This window comes from Nanorana parkeri, unplaced genomic scaffold (assembly GCF_000935625.1).
Source record: "Nanorana parkeri isolate BGI_ZX_2015 unplaced genomic scaffold, ASM93562v1 scaffold533, whole genome shotgun sequence".
Classification (NCBI taxonomy): Eukaryota; Metazoa; Chordata; class Amphibia; order Anura; family Dicroglossidae; genus Nanorana; species Nanorana parkeri.
In genome coordinates, this window is record NW_017306801.1 from 679342 (window position 1) to 694749 (window position 15408).

Consider the following 15408-nt stretch of genomic DNA (forward strand, 5'->3'; position numbering starts at 1 on the left):
TTTATCAGCCCTGAGCTTAGACATAAGACAGGTCCTGTATAGGGTCCTTACAGCTTGACACAGGGCCGCCATTTCTTCTCTGACAGGGAGAAAATACAAGCACATAACAACAAACACAGCTATCCATAAGGCTGCACTATTATTAAGTGAAGAAATTCATATTCTTACAAATGTTCATTTCTGATTAGTCAATAGACATTTGGCTTGCCTGGGTGTTTGAGATAAGCTGGCTTCTGATGGCATGGACTGGCATTTATAGTAATGGTCCGGAAGATAGTTGCCTGAGCACGCTGTTTTAATGAGTACCTCCAACTGCCAGATGGGCTCATTATCACCTCCTGGGAGGTCAGGATCCATTTGATGATTGAAATCAATGGTTGAAGTGGGAAACATTATCACGCTCTGACCACCCACATTCTGGGTTACCATTGCCCTCGGCATACCTCATGTGGGGGAGGGGAAATGGTCAGCAGCCAATCATAACGCAATACGCAGTCTATATATTTAATGATGGGTGGTAAGCTCCTCTGTCATACAGGATCACAAAGATCCAGGGAAGTCTTATGAGATACAATGTATACATATATTACAGGTGTGATAGGCCGTACCTTGCATTTAGATCATTTTACACGACAAGCCGCTACCTGTGGCGACTATATTGAAATGCGCTAAAAGCGAACGCAGGACGGAAAAAATCTCATTTTTTTTTAATGATAAGTGATGCGTCTCCCTCCCTAATTGCTTCTTTATTAGGAAAGTTGCTTGTTTCCCTGAGCAAAATGTAATTAACTTTTGTTTATCCGTGTATCTTTCTTATCTGCCCTCCAGGACGTAATTATTTCCATTGTTGTAGGAAGATGGTGGCCGAGCATTAGGAATAATTACAGGCAGATGGCAAAAAAAAAAGGGGGGAAATAAAAGAAATCTTTGGAGTTTTGTGATATAAAAGTGAAAAAGATTACTTCTTTTTCCATCGGCTTCGGGTCCCCCGTCAGATGATGGAACTGAAAGGGTTACAGAGGATTCTCCCCGTACAAGTGATCAGAGAGAAGAAATGTCTGAAGTGACGGGTCTCTAATATGGGGACATGGACTCCGCATTCCGCCACGTGGAACAATAACCTGCCGCCAACGCGAACACTCGCTTATTGTTTGATGGCTAAATGACAATCTGTCAATGTGGGAGAGAAAGTGCAGCTTTGTGAGTGTCAGAGCAGAAAACAGATCAGGTGAAGGACCAATTGTTCCTGCTGCACCCCAGATTATATCAATGGACCAATGATGGAAGACTAGATAGATGATTGATAGATAGATAGATAGATAGATAGATAGACAGACAGACAGACAGACAGACAGAGATAGATAGATCGAGAGATAGAGAGAGAGAGAGAGAGAGAGAGAGAGAGAGAGAGAGAGAGAGAGAGAGAGAGAGAGAGAGAGAGAGAGAGAGAGAGAGAGAGAGAGAGAGAGAGAGAGAGAGAGAGAGAGAGAGAGAGAGAGAGAGAGAGAGAGAGAGAGAGAGAGAGAGAGAGAGAGAGAGAGAGAGAGAGAGAGAGAGAGAGAGAGAGAGAGAGAGAGAGAGAGAGAGAGAGAGAGAGAGAGAGAGAGAGAGAGAGAGAGAGAGAGAGAGAGAGAGAGAGAGAGAGAGAGAGAGAGAGAGAGAGAGAGAGAGAGAGAGAGAGAGAGAGAGAGAGAGAGAGAGAGAGAGAGAGAGAGAGAGAGAGAGAGAGAGAGAGAGAGAGAGAGAGAGAGAGAGAGAGAGAGAGAGAGAGAGAGAGAGAGAGAGAGAGAGAGAGAGAGAGAGAGAGAGAGAGAGAGAGAGAGAGAGAGAGAGAGAGAGAGAGAGAGAGAGAGAGAGAGAGAGAGAGAGAGAGAGAGAGAGAGAGAGAGAGAGAGAGAGAGAGAGAGAGAGAGAGAGAGAGAGAGAGAGAGAGAGAGAGAGAGAGAGAGAGAGAGAGAGAGAGAGAGAGAGAGAGAGAGAGAGAGAGAGAGAGAGAGAGAGAGAGAGAGAGAGAGAGAGAGAGAGAGAGAGAGAGAGAGAGAGAGAGAGAGAGAGAGAGAGAGAGAGAGAGAGAGAGAGAGAGAGAGAGAGAGAGAGAGAGAGAGAGAGAGAGAGAGAGAGAGAGAGAGAGAGAGAGAGAGAGAGAGAGAGAGAGAGAGAGAGAGAGAGAGAGAGAGAGAGAGAGAGAGAGAGAGAGAGAGAGAGAGAGAGAGAGAGAGAGAGAGAGAGAGAGAGAGAGAGAGAGAGAGAGAGAGAGAGAGAGAGAGAGAGAGAGAGAGAGAGAGAGAGAGAGAGAGAGAGAGAGAGAGAGAGAGAGAGAGAGAGAGAGAGAGAGAGAGAGAGAGAGAGAGAGAGAGAGAGAGAGAGAGAGAGAGAGAGAGAGAGAGAGAGAGAGAGAGAGAGAGAGAGAGAGAGAGAGAGAGAGAGAGAGAGAGAGAGAGAGAGAGAGAGAGAGAGAGAGAGAGAGAGAGAGAGAGAGAGAGAGAGAGAGAGAGAGAGAGAGAGAGAGAGAGAGAGAGAGAGAGAGAGAGAGAGAGAGAGAGAGAGAGAGAGAGAGAGAGAGAGAGAGAGAGAGAGAGAGAGAGAGAGAGAGAGAGAGAGAGAGAGAGAGAGAGAGAGAGAGAGAGAGAGAGAGAGAGAGAGAGAGAGAGAGAGAGAGAGAGAGAGAGAGAGAGAGAGAGAGAGAGAGAGAGAGAGAGAGAGAGAGAGAGAGAGAGAGAGAGAGAGAGAGAGAGAGAGAGAGAGAGAGAGAGAGAGAGAGAGAGAGAGAGAGAGAGAGAGAGAGAGAGAGAGAGAGAGAGAGAGAGAGAGAGAGAGAGAGAGAGAGAGAGAGAGAGAGAGAGAGATAGATAGATAGATAGATAGATAGATAGACAGACAGACAGACAGACAGACAGAGATAGATAGATCGAGAGATAGAGAGAGAGAGAGAGAGAGAGAGAGAGAGAGATAGATAGATAGATAGATAGATAGATAGATAGATAGATAGTGCAACATTTTTTATTCAAATATATGTCACACAGGGTATAAATCCACTTTGTGTGCACCGAATGCCTTTGCAAACTAAGATATTACCTTGTAAGAGTAACAGTGATATCAGTGTAACAGTGTACAGTGTACATAGCCTGTGCACAGAGAAGAGCTGTAGTAGAAAATTACAGGAGGGGGCGGAGACAAGACCAGTCACCCTGCACAAGGAAAGGGAGCAGCAGTGACCGGTCTTTATTACAGGAAGCTCCAAGTCTCACACTGGATTACTGCTCAGATCTGGAGTGATACACAAAGCTCACCAAGATTCAAAAAGAATACACAGAACTCTGGAGTTCAGCGATCACCAAAAACCTCTTTAATTATGTCTTTTCCATAAACTCCAATGTATTTCACCAAAATGACAACATTTTGCTCAAGTCTCCTATTTTTTGCAGAAGTTTCAGGGAAATTAAAACTCTCAGTTTTGCTCATTGCTATTCATTACAAGTATACTGTTAGTTATCTCTCTAACATATATATATATATATAATATACACACAATGGAAATCTATGTAAATGGAAACAGTATATGCTATATGAGTATGCACATTGTATCAAGTTCAGTAAGTTTACATTCTCTTATTGTTTTTGTTGTTTATGTTTCTCGTATATTATAAGATCACGCCGTGTTTAATACGTCCCCTTTGTTCTCTTTTCAGGGAGAGGATGCACCTTATCACTTCTGCAGCCTTTGGTCTCGGAATTCCAGTTGGCCTTCTGGCCATCCGCCATTAGATGGCGACAACGTCACGGTAGAGCGAGGCCGCACCCTGCTGCTGGATGCTGACACGAGCCTCCTCAACCTGCTGCATATCAAAGGTTTCTCATTTTGTATTACTTTGCTGGAAGAAGTAACCTTTTTTTTTTCCCCGGCTCAGTTTGCTGATCCTGTTCAGGGGATTTTCACGAGACGCAGATGCGGTCTCTCTCTCCATCTCTCTTTTTCCTGTCCTGTATATGAATAATGATGCTTAGCGGTGATTGATAGTTCTCCCACGCCGCGGCTTATAAATTCACTCTATCTGCTTCGGAAATATGATTATGTGACTGAAAAGTAAATAATTTACACGGGCACGCTACAAATTAGTTTAATGCGTTTGAGGGGAAGATGATTAGCGGTTTTCATTTCGGCGCAAGGACAAGCAATAAACGCCTCGCCTGCCCGGGTGGAGGAGAGGATTATGGGTAAGGTATGGGTTCCGGCAAACTGGAATGCTGATTTATTTTCATCAGTCACGCTGGGAATTAGATCATAGGGGGTTCCGGTTGAAAGAAAGAGTTAAATATGGATTGCGATCTGAACTAAAACTTCTTATTGGTCATTTCTGCAGTTCTTGTAGTCCCCAAGTCCTTCCTAGAGAAGGATTCTTTACGGTAAGAGTGGTTAAAGCCGAACTTTTCATCTTGGCTCGTTGCATTCCTTTCTTCCTATCCATTAGAAAAATGTGAGTATTTTACCTTTTTTTTTTTTAAATACTTTTTATTAAGCTTTTCCACTGCCCTACTTCCTCCTTGCTCGCCTGGGTGTGGCTGCGGCCTCCGTGTCATATATACTAGAAGGTTCCATGCTGCTCACAAAGTCTTTGGTTCCTTTTACAGTACCGCTAGTATCTTCTGTACTGCCAGCGGCATGGCCGGTCCTGTCCGCATGCATCGTGTTGCATGCACATGCCAATTGCTAGCTTTATGGCTATGGATGGTTGCATAGTCATGTGCACAGGGCCGGATTAGGATGGACAGGAAGCAGCAGAGGCAGCTCTCTAATTAGGTGGCAACTCACTCCTCTTTGAGGCCCTGCGATGCCCCAATGAGCAGCCTCCTCATATGCCTGATATGAGAGCCGCCAGGGCCTCTGCCTGATTGTGTTCAGCCCAGCCGGCCGGATTGCCTTCGGTTGGCCGGGCTTATTTTCAGTGATGGTCCTGGAGCTGGTGCTGCAGTAGTCCCTATGTTAATCCGGCCCTGCATTTGCGTGCCCATGTTGGCATGCATGCACTAACACATGCATACCATGTTGGCATGCATGTGTTAGTGCGCATTGGCGGTGGGGAGTCAACATGCATTGGTATGTGTCCCTTATGCAGACTGGTGCAGACTTCTGAGAAAATTAGTGAGCCAATCACAGAAGTAGGAAACAACATTTGTGGGGTACACTGAGAGTGTACAGAATGCCTCCATGGTGCTATATTGAATCACATTTTTTGACAGTTTTGGAAATTGCAGATTGCAGCAGAAGGAATCATTTTCATAACGTTAAATTACAAAACGGCTTGTGTAGCTATTAATTCTGATATATTACATTTTATAACACAAGTGGAGATCAGAAAACTCATATATTTATGACCCTGGGGGAACTAGGAACCTTGAGAATGGGGGGCCCTTTAATGTTAGGGACAGATTTCTGTGAAATACAAAATATGTAGCATGTGAAGTGTTCCATGGTGTCTCATTGAATGGTGGACATGGTAAAAGTTGAGCCTTCTTAAAGGACATGGTTTGTTGTGACACACGTTCACAACTTCCACATATTTATGACCCTGAAGCATGGGAGGACTAGGAACCTTTGTCTTGGAGAACCAGTTTTCCAGCTTCCACTTCCATGTTGTTCCATGGTGCCTCATTGAGTGGTGGACATGGTGAAAGTTGAGACTTCCTAAAAGACATGGTTTGTTGTGACACACCCTCACATTTTCCTATTTATGACCCTGAAGTATGGAGGGGGTGGGGACTAGGAACCTTTGGCCTGGAGAACCAATTTTCCAGCATCAGCCTCCATGGTGTTCCATGGTGCCTCATTGATTGGTGGACATGGCAAAAGTTGAGCCTTCCTAAAAGACATGATTTGTTGTGACAAACCTTCACAACTTCCACATATTTATGACCCTGAAGCATGGGGAAATAGGAACCTTTGTCTTAGAGAACCAGTTTTCCAGCTTCCACTTCCATGGTGTTCCATAGTGCCTCATTGACTGGTGGACATGGCAAAAGTTGAGCCTTCCTAAAAGACATGGTTTGTTGTGACACACCTTCACATTGGAGAACAATTTTTCCAGCATCAGCTTCCTTTGCAATTCTCGCCATCTGGTCACATGACATCTTAGAGCTCTAAAGGGGTTGATGCTGGAAGACTTTAAGAACAAGGTAGCTATATAATGCCCAGAATGTGTCACTTGCTGCAGGTCCTGTTGTGATTGAGGTCTAAATAGGCTGATGGCCCAGAGTGAAAAATACTTCACCAACAGGCCATCTTATTAATACTGGCTTGAGGAGCAAATGTCCTCTTGCCCCCTATACTAGTCCTTCCCTGCCCTGAAGCCACCCAGTACCATAATGACGCAAGAAAGTACATAGCCAATCATAAACCGAACGCACTTGAGTTTATACACTTACATCTCAAACATGACATGGTGATAGCCAAGAGCTGCATGTTGTGCCTAATGTAGAAAACAGATACTTAGCAATAGGAATGTGCTGATCTATGTATGTACATTTGTAGGGGGACCTGGGGAAAAGCAGTGTCACTAGAGGCACAATTTGGGAATATATATTATTGGCTGGATGCTGGGAAGATAATGTATTTTCAATATCAGGCGTTCTAGGGATAAATCAGCTGTTGGCTCGGCCACAATGCCAGCTTGTGATGAATTGTTCAATGCAGAATTCAATATTATAGCTAGTAAAGCATGTCCCCCAATATAATAACCGACTCTATCCCATTAAAAACTCTGTTCTGTAGTCACTACTATTCAGATTGCCCTTTCTGAAAACAACTCTACGAATGCGCGGAGGTTTGTGAACGATTCTGTTTTGCCCGTTTGTAAAGCTTTTCCGTCAGTCAGGCTGTCTCATTTCAGGCTTTGAAAGAGCCCTGAGGGCATTTCTTTCGGATTTAATTTATTCGGCAGTTAAACAGTTAAGGACGCCCGGCTGAAAAATTCCCACTCTATCCAGAGAACCGCAGGAAAATGGGCTTTACAAATGATCATTTCTTATAGCCCAAGTTTACCTTTTCACATCTTGTACCTGTAACATTTATGTGACCAGCTGCATAGTTACTGCACATACTGTAATAGATAAGGTTGGAAAAAGACCCAGAACCATCCAGTCCAATATCATGTGTGTGTCTGATTAGGATAAAGTCCATCTGCGGGCAAACAAAAGAGGAACCATTGCAGTGGCACTACACTCATTAGAACCATTGTAGTGGCACAGTTACACCACATACTGTAGTAGATAAGGTTGGGAAAATACCCAGAACCATCCAGTCCAATACTATGTGTGTGTCTGATTAGGATAAAGCCCATCTTCACGTAAACAAAAGAGGAACCATTGCAATGGCAAAGTTACTGCACATACTGTAGTAGATAAGGTTGGAAAAAGACCCAGAACCATCCAGTCCAATACCATGTGTTTGTCTGATTACGATAAAGCGCATCTCCAGGCAAACAAAAGAGGAACCATTGCAGTGGCACTACCCTCATTAGAACCATTGCAGTGGCATAGTTACTGCACAAACTGTAGTAGAGAAGGTTGGAAAAATACCCAGAACCATCCAGTCCAATACCATGTGTGTGTCTTATTAGGATAAAGCCCATGTCTGGGCAAATAAAAGAAGAACCATTGCAGTGGCACTACCCCCATACCGTAAGTGTTCAGTGCTCATCTTTGCATAGAGGTTGGAGTAAAGTAGATTTACTTACATGATCCCCCCCCCCAGCTCCCTTCAAGCTGCTAGACTGGTCCCAGAAGCCCCGTCTCCCCTGGGCTCTGGTGGTCTAAGGACAGATGACATCATCACATCTAATGCAGATTCCATAAACCTGCTTTAGATGTGAGAACGGCGAGGGACATTCCACCGGTTGGAGCAGAGAAGAGGAGGGTGTCAACCACCAGGGGAACGTGGATCAGCCCCTAGAAAAAAAACAAGCATTAACCCTTGCAGTTCAGGGGTAGGGTAGCCCCACTGCAAGGGTACTTTTTTGTTTGCCCGGTGATTGGTTTTAACTAGTCTGAGTGTACAGTACATATTCCTGTATGTTGTCCCCATCGAGAAGACATCTAGAAGGTTTTGGAAATTTGTCCATGCTTCCAGCTGTTACCACTGCATGGGGAAGGAAGTTCCACTTTTCAGCTGCTCTGACTGTAAAGAACCCCCTCCAAAATTTTTCAGATTAAATCTCCTTTCCTCTAACCTTAAAATGGGCCCATGCGTCTCCTTCTGGGACCTCAGATTAATCAAGTTGTTTCCACCCTTACAGTCACCATTGATTCATTTATAGATAGTGATAATGTATCCTCTTATGCCAGGAGTGGGCAACTTCAGCCCTCCAGCTGCAAAGAAACTACTAATCCCAGGATCCCTCTGCCTCTTGGAGTCATGCCTGTGGCAATGCCTCATGGAACTTGTAGTTCCACAACAGCTGAAGGGCCGGAGTTGCCTGCCTCTGTAAGGCATTACTTAGTCATTACTCATAGCTGAGGTCCTATGGACCCCTAATTAACCTTATTGCCCTTTGCTGGATCCTTTCCAATTCTTGGACATCCCTTCTATTAATTGGGGACCAAAACTGAACCGTATCCTCCAGATGCGGCCCAACCAATGTTTTGTAAAGGGGTAAGAGTATCGAGTTGCCTTCGAATAAATAGCCCCAGATCAAGGGAGATTATCAGTGGTCTTGTATGTCTTCCATTTTCTAATTATTGCTCCAACAGTTGATTTGTTCACACCAAGCTGCTTGCCTATTGCAGATTCAGTCTTCCCAGCCTGGTGCAGGTCTACAATTTTGTTTCTGGTGTCCTTCGACAGCTCTTTGGTCTTCACCATAGTGGAGTTTGGAGTGTGACTGTTTGAGGTTGTGGACAGGTGTCTTTTATACTGATAACAAGTTCAAACAGGTGCCATTGATACAGGTAATGAGTGCAGGACAGAGGAGCCTCTTAAAGAAGAAGGTACAGGTCTGTGAGAGCCAGAACTCTTGCTTGTTTGTAGGTGACCAAATACTTATTTCCCACCATAATTTGCAAATAAATTTGTTCCAAATCAGCCAATGTGATTTGTCTGGATTTGTTTTCTCACTTTGTCTCTCATAGTTGAGGTCTACCTATGATGCCAATTACAGGCCTCTCTCATCTTTTTAAGTGGGAGAACTTGCACAATTGGTGGCTGACTAAATACTTTTTTGCCCCACTGTTAGGCCCCGTTCACATATAGCGACTTGTCGCGCGATTTCCGCCGCGATATCGCGCATTTTTGCCGCACGATATCGCGAGAAGTTGCCGGCCAATGCTATTCAATGGAGCTGTCTTAACTCCATGTCGCGCGTCGCTCGTCACGGTCGAAAGACGCTTCTACCGGACGCTTTTTTCGGCGGATTTTGCTTTTTTTCTATGGAGCCCGACGGAGAAGGTCGCGCTACCGTCGCTGGATCGTCGCTGGAACGTCGCCCCGAAAGTCGCGCTATCCCGGCCGCTGCAAAGGTATATCGCTACATGTGAACGGGGTCTAAGTCTGATGAAATTCAGTAAGATGTTCCTATTAGAAAGACCTTCTCCTTCGTGTCGCAGCTGTGTCCATGGAGTCTTTATTACGGGCTATTACTTCTCGATTCTGTACGTTGTTTACAAGCCGTGGGATGAATTGTTTTTGTTGTATCCATTTCAACTGCGAGGATCATGAGCCATTTTTATCATTCAAAATCAAGCCCTTCCAAAAGGAACATTCTCTGTTGGCACACGGCTCCGAATGTGGGTAACTGCACGCAGCATGGTAAATGAAATTCAGAATGAATAATTTAATCATATCTAGTCCGGAACATCTTTCCTGGCAGCCGAGCTGGGCTGCGAGTTCCAGGTCTGTTTTGGAAAGCAGCAGTGGCAGAAGACGTTCCCAGTTTTATGCCGCAGAATAAAGCAAAGAGAAGCTTGACTGAAACAGGAGATGTAATCTTAAAGCGGACCTTCCATGAAAAAAGGAAGGTCAGCTTTTTATTTTGTCAGCCCACCACCCCACCAACCCAAAGCCATTGATCAAGAAACTGTTCCCCCCAAATAAATATCAGCCCCCCACCCCACCAACCCAAAGCTATTAATCAAGAAACTGTTCCCCCCCAAATAAATATCCTCACAATGGACCAGCACTGGCCCATTACAATAGTGCATCTAGTGTCCAGCTTTGCGGGGAGGCATGGTGATGTCAAGCTGGGACTGATGTAGGTTGTGTTATTATTTGTGGGGAGGAGAGGGTTTCTTGATCAAGGGCTTTGCGTTGGTGGGGCAGGGTAGAACTGACCAAAAAGAGAGGACCTTCTGTTTTCATGGAAGGTCTACTTTCAGATTCCATTCCTTTAAAGCCATTTGTGTTTGAGGGGCAGGGGGTGGCAATCAAGTGAACCATCCATTTTCCATAGAAGGTCCGCTTTAACCTATACGATCATACATTTATTTACATTTGTATTTCTATAGACCTTTTGTTTTTGGGGACCTAAAGTGCTTAGAAGGTGATGCAGCCATCTTGGGTCAATTGAACCAATTGCCAAAATACACGGAGAACAAGCAAATTCCATGCAGATGGTGTGCAGATGGTTTCCCTTACTTTCTGTCCCGGTGACAGCGGTTTCACCTGTGAGGACGACCTGCCACAAGATAAATAGGAGGGCTAGTGCCCTGGCTGTTAGGCAGATGCATTAGCTTCAGCCTTGGCTTCTCTCGAGATCAGGAAGGCCGCTCTTAGTGCCGTTAGGAAATGCTAGTTTTAATCAAGCGCTCTAGAGCAATTCATCAACATTGCATTAACATCCATTGCTCGAGCCCTGAAGAAGGAGGAGGCCTTTCCTCCCAGGCGCATTGGCTGTATCTGATGGTCCTGAACAATTAACATTTCAAAACGACACTAGGCGCTCCTCAATACAAATTCAGCAGTTCTTTTCTGTGAACCACCATATCTTATGGAGAAGAGGATGGCGTGTGTTCGTTAGTCCTGTTGTAGGGTGACAACACCATTCCTCCGTAGATACAGTGCATTGAGTGAATGCTGTCGCCCTAGGACAGGGAGTGGGTTAATGGTTGGATCACCAGGTGAAAATAAAGGGGATAAAACTGAAATCTAATGCAGCCACCACATCTAAAGCCTGGAAAGCTGCAATATATGACTTTTTTGTGTGTTGAGATGCACTTTACCCACGGGTACATCATGTGATCCCGTCCACATTACTGGAGAAGCTGGGTTCCCTCACACACAAGGTAGACGCTGCCCATTGCTACTTCACTACTGCCGGATGAACTGATTCTGAGCGGCAATAAACACCCCGGTCGGGGAGTCGTTTTAATCACATCAATATTTTTCATGTTAATACAAAAAATAATTTTCGGAACTAAATAGCAATAACAATGAATACATAATGGATTAAAAAAAGATGTGTCCAATTAAAATGTAAACACATGGGAATCAGAAGCAGATACTAATAATAATAATAACAGAAGTGCTTGGAGCAATGGCAGACGGAGGGGTGGAGGCGGTATATCGTGCCTACTGGTAGCGTCTATCTGCTTCACCGTAGATTTCTCTCTCTCTTTCTTTAAGCATCTAGGTCTTAAAGAAGACCTGTCATGAGACAACAAAAGAGAGCTTCCTCCAAAAAATTATAGTCACCTGACTGTTATGACTGCCAGACAACCAACATTACCAGAAACTGAAGTAAGCCTCCACATTTCTCTTATGGCCCGTTACCTTTGACTGAGTCTCTTTTGCTTTTGACTCCCTTTTCTTTACATCCGAATGTCTTTAATTCTAATGTACAGGTATCTATAGAAAAGCATTCTATTTAACCAAAATCTAGTAATGTTATGTATACTATTCACTGTAGAACTAGTGATGTGTGTGCCATATTGGCACTCATAGGTCAGTGCTTAAGGGCACTTTCTAAGGAGGCATTTTTTTTCCTCCTACTGACCACTCACATAAGGGGGCACTCCTCATACTTAGCATCATCATAGGGGACATGCTTTCACTGTTAAATCATGTACTCTTACAATGGTGGCAGTGGAAGCGCGCATCTTTACATTGTTGATCAATAGGAGCATGGTCAGTAAAAACATACCCTTTTACATTGGTGGTCAGTGGAAGTATGCCACCTTACATTTGTGGTCGGTGGAAGTATTCTCCTTTAGATTCATGGTTGCTGGAGGCATAGCCCTTTACAAGAGGGATAATTGGAAGCATGCTTGTTACATTGAGGCATGCCCCTTTATGATAGGAGTCATACACTGAATGCCCCTTTACATTGATGGTCAGTGGAAGCATGGTCAGGGAAAACATATCTTTTTACATTGTTGGTCAGTGGAAGCATGCCCCTTATGATAGGGCTCATTGGACCATTGCTCCTTTACATTGGTGGTTAGTTGAAAAATGCTGCTTTACATTATGGTCAGTAGAAGCAAACACATTTATACTGGTGGTCATTGGAAGAATGCCCCTTTAGGTTAGTGGTTGATGGAAGCATGTCCCCTTACACTGGTGTTCTGCGGGAGGAAGAATGGCCCCCTCTATTGGTAGTAAGTGGAAACATGCTTCTTTATATTGGTGGTCATTGAAATAATTGGTCTTTAGATTATTCAGTAGTGGAATCATACCCCCCTAACACTGGTGTACAGTGGGAGGAAGGCTTTTCCCCTCTATTGGTGGTCAGTGGAAGCATGCTTGTTTACATTGGTGGTCAGTGGAAGCATGCCCCTTTATATTTGTGGTCATTGGAAGAATTTTTCATTACATTAGTGGGTAGTGGAATTATACCCCACTTACACTGGTGTTCAGTGGGAGGAAAGGCTTTTCCCCTCTATTGGTGGTCATTGGAAGCATGCCTCTTTACATTAGTGGTTAGTGCAAGCATGTCCCTTTACACTGGTGTTCAGTATGAGGATGAATGTCCACCTCTATTGGTGGTCAGTGTAAGCATGCCCATTTACTTTGGTGGTCATATGAAGCAGGCATTCCTACATTATGGTTACTGGAAGCATGTCCCCTTACATTGGCATTTACTGGGAGGAGAAATGTCCCCCTCTAATGGTGGCCTGTGCCCCCCTACATTTATCGTAGCTGTTACCTCAGTATCCTTTGGCTGCCAAGTGACATCAACACATGAACTATGCAGCCATTGGTTACTGAAGATCTGTCCACTCAGGAAGGCCTTCAAGCTAATGTATTCTGCAGAACCAGGAAAGGTGCCTAGCAGCAACTTCGGCCATTAAACTGGGGTCCGGTACACAACTGGGGGCACGAGGAGGAAAATGTGACCCTGGCAACCCTTACCAAGCGGGAGTAGGGGAAGTGAGTCACATACTGTTGCATATTCAAAAGTATTGGCTAGTTGTCTTCTGTTCTGGTGACCTAATGGTGGTGGGGAGACAGTCGGGTGAGCGTAGAAGTGTACCTGTAGATTTGATCTGCATGGGCAAAGCACCAGTTCAAGGAAGGAAAAAAAATAAAATAACATGCTACTCAGACATGTGAACTAAAAGGGCCTTTAGCCTTTACATCCGAATTATTACAGTAGAAGAGCATTACTGAATGTAGATGTGTACCGATAACCCATTCTAGCAATAAACAATAGCAGAATAATTCCATATTGCAGAGAGCTGTGTAAATACCATTGTTTGATGACATAAACCCTTCAATCCGGCCGTAAAAAAAAAATCATGCATAGCTCACTGCACAAGATAATACTGCTTACGGAGGACTATTTATTTCACTTGTAGGACGGTTTATAATAATATCACAGCTAATTATAGGAGATTTGTTTAAAGATGACACTGATTACATTACTGTGGTACAGACGTGGTCACGGGGCCGCTGCACATACACAGTGTCCTAGAGCTTTCAGGAACTGGCTCATACAAAAGGGCTTTCAATGAAGGTCGTAAATACATATGTTACATTTTATAAAACCTTCAGAACACAAGATCTATAAAAACTAAGGTTGTGTAATGATGGAAATATTTTGGATCTGTATTATTGTCCAGTAGGGATGAGATAAATTGAGAATTTTATTTATTTGATTTTAAAAAAAATACTTTTTACAAGAAATGAATGCAAAAGGTTACATTAAGTTTTTTTATGGTTTATAAGGGATGTAATGGGCTAGAAATGGCTCCTGAGGGCTATGGAAGCTGATTTTGAATCCGAGACCTGTCCCTGTCCCGAGAAATTTTTAAATGTTTGAACTTTTTCTAAACTTTAATTTTTTTAATTATAAACTTTTTTTCAAATTACATTTTTTCTTGTTTACTTTTTTTCCTTAGAAAGAATGAAAAAAAAAAGAAGATACTAAAAAAAATTAAATTGTTAAATTGTAAAATTAAAATTGTAAAGTGACAGTATGTAAATATCGATCAAATACAAACAATTGGAACAGAAATGGAAAGAACGATATATGGGAAACAAAATTCTGAAATACCCAAAATTCAACAAAGAGATCCTCTCAAAAAGTACACCTGCCCTGTTGAGAATTATCGGGGGCGGACTTCCTGCACACTTGGGGATGTTTTCTCTACTTCCTGCCATGTGCCCTAGACAACGATAAACAAATCAGTTACAACCTAACAGAGGATCTAATCCTTCCTCATTCTATACAAAGAAAAAACGTTTTGGAAATGACCTTTTCTGAGGTCTTCAGGCCGGTCATGTGATGCAGCAAAATCCTCTGCCTCTTCGCCTATTTTCCAGACTTGGCTCTGACAGCCGCACTCTGTGCCAGTGCATTGCAAATGAAGGGTGTTGTAGTGTTGCCCCATTAGGGGCTGGGCCCATGACACCCTGTACTCATCTAGGTTGAATCTTGCTGGTCATTATTTATGCAGAAGACTGAGAAGATCTTGAGGGGATGCTGGAGGACACATCTCCTGATTGAAGGTGAGTATTAAAGCCTGAGATTCTTTTCATTATGCTATACGTTTGTTTATACAAGCCTTTGCTGAAGTTTTTAGGCCAGTCATATGATATCACAGAGGTCCAATGCCTCTTCCGCTCTTTTTCGACTCAGGTGCTGAAGGCTGCTGAAAGCTCTGGACCAGCACATTGTGGTTATGCCCCATTAGGGGTTGGGCTCATAACATCCTGCACTCACAGTACAGCTCTTAGTCTTCTGGGTTGCATCACGCGAGTCATTATCTGTCCAAAAGACTGAGTACGTCTTGAGGCAAAGGTGCTTTGGGGTACATTTCCAGTTTGAAGGTGAGTATTGCAGGCTGAGCGTCTTCTTCATTATGCTATTTTTTTTATATACTTGCCTTTGTCAAAGTCTTTAGACCAGTCATGTGATGTTGCAGAGTCTCCTGCTTCTTCACCTCTTTTCTGAGTTGGGCGCTGATGGCTGCTTTCTGTAGCAG

The 15408-nt window shown here is 43.8% G+C and overlaps 1 protein-coding gene across 1 annotated transcript in view; it reads left to right on the forward strand.

Moving 5' to 3' along the window:
* The window catches only part of LOC108791199 (fibrocystin-like), a 135406-nt gene that overhangs the window by 55396 nt on the left and 64602 nt on the right, over positions 1 to 15408 (forward strand). The window contains exon 2 of the mRNA XM_018561607.1: positions 3690 to 3849. Coding sequence (XP_018417109.1) covers positions 3690 to 3849 — 160 coding nt within the window. The remainder of the gene's footprint in view (positions 1 to 3689; positions 3850 to 15408) is intronic.